This window comes from Notamacropus eugenii, chromosome 7 (assembly GCF_028372415.1).
Source record: "Notamacropus eugenii isolate mMacEug1 chromosome 7, mMacEug1.pri_v2, whole genome shotgun sequence".
NCBI classification, from domain to species: Eukaryota; Metazoa; Chordata; class Mammalia; order Diprotodontia; family Macropodidae; genus Notamacropus; species Notamacropus eugenii.
The window spans coordinates 26,980,924-26,993,005 of NC_092878.1; the positions used below are offsets into that span (position 1 = coordinate 26,980,924).

Sequence of the window (12,082 nt, forward strand, 5' to 3'; positions counted from 1 at the left end):
GGTCAAGGCATTGGATCTGGGCAGGGATCAGGCTTTGGGCGATCTGACACAACTACCTCAGTTTTCTCAATGCCTCTGGTGCTGGGGTTGAGAATAGGAAGGATACCTGAGTCTTGGGACCCATCATGGACCTTAACTCCCCTCCTGCAGTCAGTCCCCATATTGCTTTCTGTATCCAAAATCTGAGCACTATTGACTTCCTTCCAGAGGCAGCTAGATAGCACGGTGTATACAACACCAGGCCTGGAGTCTGGAAAATCTAAATTCAAACGCTGCCTCAGACACTTACTAGCTGTGTGACCCTGGGCAAGTCACTTCACCCTGTTTATCCCAGATAGCACCTATTTCCCATAGTTGTTGTGAAGACCAAGTGATACAATAATTGTAAAGCTGTGGTCATGATGGCTATAGCCCTGTGCCATCCATCTGCACACCTTTACCCACCTCCTACCCATTACTTTTGCTACAAACGGTCAATGATCCTTCACCCCATTTCCCTTTGGGTCAGTAAAACTCCACACCAATAACTTTTCTATAGGCTTTACCCTTTTAGATCCAAAACATGAGTCATGAACTCTAGAGGTGGTGACCCAGAGTCACTTGTCCAGTCAATGAGGAGGCCAAGCTGGTGTGCTGATACTATCAGGCTGAAGCTGTATATGCCCCATATCCCCTAGGGCAGTGTCCACACATTTCATCCTCCAACTTGCTGGCCCATGTCTCCTGAGGGGACTTGCCACTCATCTCCATAGTCAACGCTACAAGGTTGAGGAGGTGACTCTGGGAGGCAGGAAGGGTGAGGCTTATAAGGGTCCATAGTCAGCTGAGGTCTAGGGGTAGGTAAGGTGGTACATAAAGTTTCATTTCTGAGGCCGACTGAGCCTCCGGAGGCTCTTGAGGCGGCAAAGCAGCTCAGAGATAAAGGGCTGGAAAGGGAAAAGATGCTGGAGTTACACATGTCACTTGTAGTCAAATCTACCCCCTGCTTCTACCTTCCACCACACCATGGCTCTGCCCCTGGATGGTACTGACCATTATTCCTACCTCTAGGAGAGATTCTACCCACTTCCCCCCAACCACCTCCCTATAGGGAACTCAAGTAAAACTACCTCCCACAGTACCTTCTGAGATGACCTTCCATCTGACTCCATATATGTCTTCTATGTATCTATAGTTACTTACAACTTATTTCCCCCATTAGAATGTAAGCTGTGGGAGCAGGGACTGTTTTTGCCTTTATATCCCCAGTCTAACACACAGTAAGTGCCTAATAAATGCTTGTTGGCTGACAGACCAGATACCTGCTCTGGCCTCCTCTCATTCCTTGAACAAACTGGCCACACTCACCTCTGTAGGACTGACGCATTCTTGGAGCATTGCCTAGGAAAAAGAAAGCCAACGATGAGTCACCCCAAGGCAGCAAACCTTTTCTACAAACCTACAGTCTCCAGACTCTCTGCCCAACTCGAACTTACTGCTCGTCAGGAAAGAGCTATGAGTCCTTCCCCAGCAGGAGCCCAAAGGCTCTTTCCTAGAGCCTTCAATTAGCCATCTCTACCCAGTTACCCTCCTCCTGTCCCTTCACCTAAATCTTGACTCCAGAAAGAGCTTCCAGAGGATGGTCTGCTCCTCCTTCCTCCGCCCCCTTCCATAGACCCCTTCAGCCCCAAGCTTCCTGTTTCCATGTGATGTAAAACAATCTGGAGCTGAGCCTTCTAATCCCACCTGCAGTCTGGTTTTCTGTTCGTCTGTGGAGAGTTCAATGAAATCTTCCAGGTTAAACTCAGGCACAGAGGACAGTTGCTCCTGCAAAGGAATCATACAGGGTGTTGGGCATAGCGGGAAGACCAACGGTCTTAAAAGTCAGTCAGCTTCCATATTTAATAGCAGGGAGACCCTGCCTAAGTCACTTCACCACTCTGATAAATTTGGACTCAGATGAGATCATAGATGTAAAACATTTTGCAAACTTGAAGTTGATATGTAAAATCCAGTTATTATCATCATCCTCATTATTATTAGACTACAGTGACCAGCCTTTGGTCTGGTGACAACTTCATTGCCAGAGCTCTCTACTGATGATCTCAAGCAACAGTTTTAGAGCAGTACAGGGATATGCTGGTAAAGGTTTAACAACCAGCTCTCTGAGGGGGAAAAATTATATAAGTCATTTTTCAGTCATGTGTGACTCTTCACGACTCCATTTGGGACTTTCCTGGCAGAGATATTGGAGTAGTTTGCCATTTCTTTCTCCAGGTTGTTACAGATGAGGAAACCGAGGCAAACAGATGAAGTGACTTGCCCAGGGTCACACAGCTAGTAAGTGTCTGAATCCAGATTCAAACTTGAGAAGATGAGCCTTCCTGACTCCAGATCTGGCTCTCTATCCACTAAACCAACTAGCTGCCCTACTTTTCAATTTAATCTGCAATATTAACCTTTTCTCCTTTACTTTTCTAAAGTCTAGACCAGTGGTTGTCAAGCTCCTATAGAAATGGAGCTGCTAACTCATACGTAAGGACTTAAATGAGACGGTATATTGACTCAGAAAACCACATATTAGCATTATCTATGTTCTATGGTGGGTAGCGAGGTGGTCCAGTGGATGGAGTTCAGGGTTGCTGCTTCATGGTACATTATTATACTCATCCTAAAGTCCATGAACCAACCAAATTGGCCTTTCTATGCTCCTTACATATGATACCATCTCCTCTCTCCATGCATTTGCACTGATCACCTAGAATGCACTCACTTCCTCACCTCCTTCATAGAATTCCTCACTTCTCAGATGTAACCTTCTACACAGTTATTTTTGATTCCCCCACCCAAACTCTAGTTCCCTTCCTGACAAACTCTTTGTTTTTATTTTGTGTCTATTCTGCATATTTTTAAAAACTTTTATTTTCAGTTCCAAATTCTCTTTCTCCTTCCAGCACAAACAAGTTACTCTTTATACATGTGAAGTCATGAAAAACATATTTTCATATTAGCCATCTTTCTGCATACACTTATTATTTTTTTTGAGGCAATCAAGGTTAAGTGACTTGCCCAGAGTCACACAGCTAAGTGCCTGAGGCTGAAATTGAAGTCCTCCTGACTCCAGGGCTGGTGCTCTACCCACTCCACTATACCACCTAGCTGCCCCACTGCATACACTTATATAGGTGCATGTTATCTCCCCCTCTCCCAATAGAATGTGAGGAGGGATTGTTTCATTCTTTGCTTCTATATCTCCAGTGTGTAGCCCATAGTAGGTGCTTGAGTGATTATTAGATAGTGCTGAGGAGAAGGGTAGGATAGGGGCTCTAATTATTGTGTTGGGTGAAATCTGAAATAATTGAGGAAACAAAGGTTGGAGCTGCCTTATTATGAGGAAATGGTGAGAAAACTCCTTGCATTTATCATCAGAACTGTGTTTTAGTCAGCTAAACCTAGATCCTTAGTTAAAGACCTCTAAGGCACAGGTAATGTAGTCCAGTTTCCCAGCCAGACAGGGTTCAAACAATACAACAGAGTTTTCTCACAATTCCCATAATTGAACAGACTTTTCTCACAACACAGAAATTGGACTAGACCCATAATTGAATAGAAAGGGAACTGAGCTAGATCCGGAATTGAGTCACAAGATGGAATCAGTATGATTCACTCAATTCCCACAGTTTCCATAGGATTGTAACCCTTCCCTCAAATTTAGAACCTCTGCCCTGCTCAACTCAAGTATCTCCTTCCCCCAGTTAGACTCGTAGACTTGTATGTTTGGCTTTCCAGAAAGAAACCAGAACTAAGTTCAAATTCCATCCCTGACATTTACTACCTGCGTATCTATGGGTTACACAAGTTATAGTTTCTCTGGGTCCCAGTTTCATCATCTGTAAAGCAATATCCTTCAAAATCCCTTTCAGCTTTAAATCTGGGACCCTATGTCCTTATCCATGTTCACAGCTAGAGGGCAAGTTTATGTTCTGTTTCAGGTCAATAGTAGCTCTGGGGGTGATGATGAGTCTCTCCTCATGTGGGACTCTGGTACAAAATCTGGTCTCATATTCATCTAGATTGGGTTAGGAAGTCCTTAGGGAGCTGGGGAGAGTGCAAACATAGAAAGAGCTAGAAGCCCCAGATCCCATAAAATCAATAAGGTAAGTAAAGTGAGAATATGATCTGGGAATAATGGATCCGTCGACCTGCGCACCTATTATATATGAGGCATTATGCATACAAAGACGGGGGCAAGAGCAATGGATTGAAAGTCAGGGCCCTGGGTTCAAATCCCACTCCTCCAGTTTACTTCCTGTGTGACTTGAACAAGATTTTGATCTACTCTGGATCCCTAACTCCTCATCAATAAAATAAGGGAGTTAGACAAAATGGCCCCCAAGCTCCTTTTGGCTCCTTTAATCTATGACCTCATGATTCCAAGGAGCCAATCTGGCAGCTGGGGAAAGGGGTAGAGGGGGGATGGACTAGGCTACTTTGATGGCTCTGACCTCTGTCCACAGTGATCATCTGGCCAGGATTTCCTCAGCTACAATCCTCTTTCCTGCTGAGGATTGGGAACCATGCCAACTCTTGGCACTTTGGACAGTTGCCATGATAACCTGGTGTCAGATTCCGGACAGTCCTTAGGAGTGGTGTTCCTGCATACCTGGGTGTTTTTCTCCTTGTCTGGGGCTCCTTAACTTAGAACTGTATTTTGTTTTTTCCCTCCTGCTTGGTAAAATGCAGTCCTTTTAGTAACCATTCTATTTTAATCCTAAAAGGATGAACTCTTATATGGCTAAGATATGGGGATTTTGATACAAGAATATGAGAATTTGAAATGGAAAAAAGAGATCTTTAGAGAAGAAGAGAACAGAGACAGAAAGAGAAGAGAAGAAGAGAGAAGGAGACAGAGAGAAGGAGAGGGAGAAAAAGGAAGAGAGAGAGAGGAAGAGAGAGGGGGAGGGAGGGAGAGGGAGAGAGAGGGAGAGAGGGAAAGAGAGGAAGAAAGAGGGAGGGAGAGAGATAGAGAGAAAGAGGGAGGGAGGGAGACAGAGAAAGAGGGGGAGGAAGAGAGAGAGAGAGAGAGAGAGAGAGAGAGAGAGAGAGAGAGAGAGAGAAGCAACTCTAAGTACAAAGAAATTCCAACCCTCCTCCTACAATACAACGCCTACTAGTACCAATAAAAGTGCCACACCTCATTCACTTACTAGCTGTTTGACCCTGAGAAAGTCACTTAACTTCTGTCTCCATTTCCTCATCTGTAAAATGGGGAAAGTAACAGAACCTGCCTCCCAGGGATGTTGTGGACAATAAAATGAAATAATACTTTAAAGCATTTTGCAAACTACTCTATAAATGTGAGCTAATGTTACCATTATTTTGCTTAAGTAATTATGATTAGTTGACATAAAAAAGAACAAACCCCTTACTAGCCTGATATTCAAAGCCCTCCACCATCTGACTCCAGACAGACTCCCCTTCACCCATTCTACCAACCAGTCAGATTAGATTAATAGATGCTGCTGAATTTCATCCTCCACTCCAGCATCTCCAGGCATTCAAGCATTCCCCCATTCCTGAATATTACCCTGCTCCTTCTCGGACAATTCTCTTCCTCCAAAGTCCAGCTCAGGTGTTGACTCTTCCCTTAAGCCTTCCCTGATCTACCACTCCATGGGGCCATCTCCAGTCATCTTGATCTATATCTGGCCACTGGATCCAGATGACACTGGAGGAGAAAGTGAGGCTGGTGACCTTGCACAGCCATGCCTCACTTAAATCCAATTCTCTTGCAAGTTGTGGCATCACTTTCCTGATGTCATGGTCCTCTTCCAGAATGAAGGACAAGTGCAACAATCTACCACTCCACCACAACTGAAAATATCCTCTCCCTCCATGGATTTTCTTGGAACACTTTGGGTCTTTCCTTTGTCTTTATCTTTCTACTTGCTTTCAGGCTTCTGTGTATATGTGTTGCACATTAGACTGGTGTGGTAGAAATAGTTCTTGATTTTGAAGCTAGAAGGTCCAGATCTACGTCCATCACTGCCACTTCCATCTTCCACTCAGTCAAGTCCATCTCCAATCACTATTACGTAGGCAAATTACTTTACTTCTTTGGCCTCCATTTTCTCATTTGTAAAAAGAGGGGTGTGGACTAGCTGGCCAAGAGACTGATGTTTTTCATCTTTTTATCTCCATCCTGGAAAGACATTCTCCAAAGTGACCTAGTAGGTCTTTACATGTTTGTAGAGTTGAAAAGTAGACTGGCTTTTAAATGATGCCATTTGATTAGGAGGTTTCCTTTGCTATATTTTGTGTCCCAAATAATAAGAAGCAACTACACAAATCCCCTCACTCCATAACTTAACTTCTGTCTTTTGTTGAGGGGGCCATCATTCAGTCACCCAGGTATGACTCCATCACTCAGGTATTTGACCTCAGAATCATCCTTGACTCTTGCTTCTCTCTCACCATCCCAGAACTAATCAGTGGACAAGTCTTGTCAATTCTACTTTCACAGCTGCTGCATCTGTGCACTCCTCCCCACTCACAGGGCCACTCCCCTCATTTAAGCCCTTGTTACCTTCACTACAAAAATTTCCTAAATTATCTCCCTGACTCCAGGTGTCTTGCCCTCTCCTATCCATCCTCCACACAGCTGCCAAAGTGACATTCTTAACATATATTTGTGTTTAATTGTGTTTAATTGGGTCATTCCCTGGTACAGGAAGCTCTAATGGTCCCTAGCAGTCTCTAGGATAAAATACAAACTCTTAGGTCTGGCATTTAAAGACCTTCACAATCTGCCTCCAACTGTGCTTTCTGCACCAATTATAAATCAATCCCCGACATCCACTCTACATTTCAGCCAAATTGACCTATTTCTTGCTCCCCATATGTGACACTGCCATCTCCTTTCTCTGTGTCTTTGCATACACTGTTGCCTAAGCCTGCCACGTTCTCCCTCTTAATTTCCACTTTTATTAAGCATATGCCAGGTACTGTGCTAAGTGCCTAAGGAGATAAAGAAAGGCAAAAAAGGTAGTCCCTTGTTCTCAAGGAGCTCATAGTCTAAAAGGGGGACAATGTGCAAACAACTGTGTATAAATGAGCTATACTCAAGATGAATTGGAGATATAATCCACAGAGGAAAGGCTCTAGGGGGATCAAGAAAGGCTTCCTGTAGAAGCTGAGATTTTAGCTAAGATTTGAAGGAAACCAGGGAAGCCAGGTGACAGAGATGAAGAGAAGGAGAACTCTAGGCTTAAGAGAAAGCCAATGAAAATGCCCAGAATATTTGGAAGTCAAAATCTTAAAAAAAAATGAATATTATATTTTTTTGTTTACATGTAATTGAGAAAAAAATAAAATAAAAACTAAATGATAAAAAGAAAATTCCCAGAGCCAAGAGATGGAGAGTCCTATGCAAGGAACAGCAAGGAAGCTGCTGTCACTGGATTGAAGGATTCTTGGAGGCTGGGATATAAGGTATAAGAAGACTGGAAAGGTGGGAGGAGGAGAGGTGATGAAGGGCTTTGGACACAAAGTAAAGGGTTTTCTATTTGATCCTGAAGGCAATAAGGAGTTACTGCAGTTTGTTGAGTAGGGGGTATAACAGTCAAACCCGAATTTTAGGAAGATCGCTTTGGTGGCTAAATAGAGGGTGGAATGGAATTGGGAGAGACTTGTTTGTATCAGACAGATCAATCAGTCAGCTATTACAGTAGCCCATAGGTGAGGTGAGAAAGGTTTGCATCAGGGTGGTAGCAATATCAGGAGAGAAGGAGGCATATTAAAGAGAAGTCCCGAAGGTAAAATCAATAGTACTTAGCAACAAATGGGACATAAGGAGGGAGTAAGGGAATGAAGAGGGACTGAAGACACACACAGGTTTTGAGCTAAGGGAGCTGGAAGGATGAAGGCAGCTAGGTGGCTCAGTGGATAGAGGACCAGACCTGGAGTCAGGAAGACCTGAGTTCAAATCTAGCCTCAGACACTTACTAGCTATCTGACCCTGAATGAATCACTTCACCTTGTTTGCCTCAATTTCCTTATCTGTAAAATGAGAAGGAAATGGCAAACTTCTCCTGTGTCTTTGCCATAGAAAACCCCAAATGGAGTCACAAATGGTTGGACATTACTGAATAAGAACAACAAACAATGATGATTTTATCAATAAATAGGGAGGTTAGGGAGAGAGGAAGGTTTTTCAGGGTAAAGATAATGAGTTCTCTTTTGAATACGTTGAGTCTGAGCAACATGGAGTTCCAAATGTCCAGTAGGCAGCTGGAGATGTAAGACTAGAGGTCAACAGAAAGGTCAGGGTTGGATAAGTAGATCTGAGAATCATCTGCATGGGTGATAATTGAATCCATGGAGGTTGATGAGATTACCATATGTAGAACTTCTAGCTTCCTGGAAAGCACCCTTCCTAGATTTATCTTACATTCGTATATATTTTGCATTTACTTCACTGTGTACAGTTTTTCTCTCTTGGTATAACAGAAGCTGCCTGAGGGAAGGGACTGCTTCATTTTGGTCCTCTTCTCAGTGCCTAGGACTGTGCTTGACAATGTCACAAAGTATGGGTCCAGTAAATGCTTGCTGAGTTGAATTGAATCCCAAATACTATCTCTGTCATGGTGGAGCTTACAACTGAATTATAAATCACACAGTTATGCTCAAAACAATTGAACCTGAACGTTGTGACATTGTAAAAAATCAGTCTCAAGGAGGAAATATGAGAAAACACCTGTCCTAATTCCTTTGAAAAGGTGGGGTCTGTGAGTGTGGAACACTGAATATTATGTCAGATGATGCTGAGTGAGGTGAGCAGAGCTAGAACATAGTATACAGTAACAGCAACGTTGATGATTAACGTTGTTAGACTCAGCTCTTCCCAGCAAGTCAATGATCCAAGACAACTCCAAAAGACTTATGATGCAAAATGCTATCCACATCCAGAGAAAGAACTATGGAAGTATGAATGCAGATCGAAGCATACTATTTTCACCTTATTTGTTTTGTTTTTTCTTTTGATTGGGTTTTCCTTTTGTTCTGATCCTTTTTTCACAACATGACTAATGTGGAAATATGTTTAATATGATTGTACATGTATAGCCTATATCAGACTGCTTGCCATTCTTGGGGAGGGAGCAGGAAAGGGAGGGAGGGAGGGAGAAAAAAGCATGGAACTCAAAATCTCATAAAAGTGAATGCTGAAAACTTTTTACATATAAATGGAAAAAATTTGTTATGAAGCATGGGTCTGAGTGCGGAGACACATAGGGAAATATAGGTGATATATTTTAAAAACTATTAATAAAAGTCTGTTAAAAAGTAACATTGTCAAAATCATTATTCTTCTGGAAGGGAAAGGGTTAGAGCCAGGAGTTAAAAGAGAATAAGGGTAAAGGGATACTCGATCAGAAGATGTAGAGTCCAAGGACATCTGTTAGAACGCAGATCTGGCTAAGCAGAAAAAGTGACAGCTTCCTGTAATGAAGACAAAACATATCTTTGCCCTTTCTGGGAAGCGAAGGACCAGGAAGAAGGAATGCATGTTTGCTAAGCCTCTAGAATGTGCCAAACACTGTGCTAAGCACTTTATAAATAATCTCATTTGAATGTCACAGTAACCCTGTGAGGTAACTGCTATTACTATCCCTATTTTACAGATGAGGAAATTGATGAAGGTAGCAGTTAAATGACTCACCCAAGGTCACTTAGCCAGTAAACATCTAAGGCTAAACTAGGGTCTTTCTGATACCAGACCCAGTGTTACATCCACTGTGCCACCAGTTGCCTCTGAACTAGCTGTGAAAGAAAGTCCAGATTAGCAGACTATCACCAATTCAGATTGCCAGCAGCCTCTCTTGGGACCATGTATGTGAAATTAAATTAAGGTCTATACAACTTCATGCTTTTCAAAGCGCTTTTATGTTTATTCATCACAACCACCCTAACTCCATGGGATTAGTGACCTTCTACCTCCAGTTCCTAGAATATCAAAACTTGGAAGGAAGCTTAGAGTTCCTGGATTTATCTACGTACATGTTACCTTCCCCACAGATTTGAAGGTCCCTGAGGGCAGGAAAAACTCTGGTTTTGCTGCTGAATCAGTGTCTGGCACACAGTCTAGAATATAGTAATCCCTCATTTAAAACTTATTAATTGATTCACTGATGAATTGATGAATCTGTTTCAACCTCCTGATTTTATAGATGGGGGAAATGAAAGTCAAAAGGATAAAATGATTAATCCAAGGTCATACATCAAAATAGTAGCAGTCAGAACTAGAAAAAAGGTCTCTAGATAGTCAACATTTTTTTTTTTACTTTCTATTTTAAAGAGATTTTGATTGATCTCTTTAGTTTTTACATCACTTAGATTTCCCTCCTCTACTCCTTATCACAGAGTAAACATTTAATACTTATACTAGTTGAACTGAGTCAAATTACTAAGGCAAGTAACATCCCCATTTTACAGATGATGAAACTAAGACCCCGAGAAATCTTGCCCAAGATCCCACAGCAACTTAGAGGGAGAACTAGGCGGTGCAGAGGATAGAGCTCTTGGTTTGAAGTCAGGAAACTTTAATCCAGCTTCATTTCCCAGCTGTCTGACCTTAGGTAAGTCACTTGACCATTCTTAGCCTCAGTTTCCCCATCTATAAAGTGAAGATAATAATGACACCTGCCTCATGTAGTTGTGGTAAGGATCAAACGAGGTCAAAGACAGGGTGTCCCAAAAGTCTTAGTGCAGTTTTAAGCTAGCAAAATTAAGCTATCCAACTGCACTAAGACTTTTGGGACACCCTGTAATACAGCGCTGTCTGAATGTTATCTATTATTAGGGTTATTGTCATAGCCGTAACTAGAATCTGCATTTCTTGATTCCTCCCTTACTACTCCCACTCCTTCTCAGTGCTCTTCCCATTATACCAAACAGCTGAGAACATTTTGTTCCCTGAGGAGCAGCCCCAATGAACTTTTGACGGAAGAGGCAAAAGATAAGTTTCGTTTTTCACAAGAGAAAGCTTTTATACCTGCTCATTTTCCTGTCCCTCCGGTCAGTCACCTACTCTTTTCTGGTCTCCAGCTCCTTTATTTGTCTCTTCTCTGTCCCTCCAGCCATCCCCTTTACTGCCCACTTCTCCCAGGCATCCCCAAACCCGCTCTGTTCAGACCTGGTACAGCTCCTGAAGCTGGGAATCCACCCACTGCTCTGTCTCTAGCCACGTCTGTAGCTGTCCCAGGTCATACTTCACTGTCAAACGGCTTGGTTTCCGGGTCTTTGGACTTGTGGATTTGGAAGAATCCAGCCGAGGCCTTGAGTGAGATGTCCTTCTCTCCTTAGCACTCCACTGGACCTGCTTACTGTGGTTCCCTGGGTCCCCGTTGGACACAGAGCCACAGGGAGAATGGTGTGAGGAAAGCATGAATGTCCAGGTCTAGGGAAAGCGTTGGGAATGACTGCTCAGGGCCTGACAGAGATAGTATAGTAGTAAAGGAGAACAGGAGGAAAGAAGGGAGGGACAGAGGGGAGGGGCCAAGAGACACACACACTCCTGCTCTCCAATAGGTGCTTTTTCAGAGATTACTCTATTGTGCCAAGATATGAGAACATAATAGCTGAGTTCAAAGGGCAATCACCCTAAAGCCCCAGGGAGAAGCAAGGTCTCATTCCAGCAGCATCTAGGACCCAGACAAATAAAAACAACTTAGCTTCTGAGCTGGGGGCTCTAGATTGCACTGAACAGGGCTGAAGCTGAGCCAAGGCTAGGTGATGGGCCTGAGACTGAGTGGCTAACCTGAGCCAAGAGCAAAATCAATTCCCTTCAACGAATGTTTATGATTATTGAGTATATGTTGTGACTATGAGAGACAATGGGATATGGTAGATAGAGGTCTCAAAGTCAGGAAGATCTGGGCTCAAGTCTTCCTTCTGATACATAAGGGCTGGGTGACCCTGGGTAAGTGATTTAACCTCTCCACAAGGTTATAAGACTATAACAGAGGAGGTGCTGCTATGCCTTGGCAAAGGCCATTTCTTCACTTTGACTCATGGGTTGAGGTAGGGAAATTGGAATACCCCCTGC

At 43.1% G+C, this 12,082-nt stretch overlaps 1 protein-coding gene across 3 annotated transcripts; it reads right to left on the bottom strand.

The window, feature by feature from the left end:
* Positions 1-524: 524 nt before the first annotated feature.
* PPP1R14D (protein phosphatase 1 regulatory inhibitor subunit 14D) lies at positions 525-11,764 on the bottom strand. 3 transcript variants are annotated; one of them, XM_072625422.1, is made up of 4 exons: positions 11,171-11,764; positions 1,726-1,806; positions 1,348-1,380; positions 525-926 (listed from the first exon to the last, which is right to left on the bottom strand). In XM_072625422.1, the coding sequence occupies exons 1-4, from the start codon at positions 11,420-11,422 to the stop codon at positions 861-863; spliced, it is 432 nt and encodes a 143-aa protein (XP_072481523.1). In that variant the 5' UTR covers positions 11,423-11,764; the 3' UTR covers positions 525-860. The 3 variants fall into 3 exon arrangements, with proteins under 3 accessions (XP_072481523.1, XP_072481524.1, XP_072481525.1); XM_072625423.1 differs by lacking the exon at positions 11,171-11,764 and adding an exon at positions 11,030-11,123; XM_072625424.1 differs by lacking the exon at positions 1,726-1,806 and having other exon boundaries at positions 11,171-11,517.
* Positions 11,765-12,082: the final 318 nt, after the last annotated feature.

Excerpts from the sequence above, each read along its gene's own strand:
- PPP1R14D (XM_072625422.1), bottom strand. The coding sequence starts at position 11,422 with ATGCTTTCCTCACACCATTCTCCCTGTGGCTCTGTGTCCAACGGGGAC. Across the intron at positions 1,807-11,170 it reads AGCTTCAGGAGCTGTACCAG|GAGCAACTGTCCTCTGTGCC; the intron begins GTCTGAACAGAG and ends ATTCCTTTGCAG. Across the intron at positions 927-1,347 it reads AATGCGTCAGTCCTACAGAG|CCCTTTATCTCTGAGCTGCT; the intron begins GTGAGTGTGGCC and ends TTCCCTTTCCAG.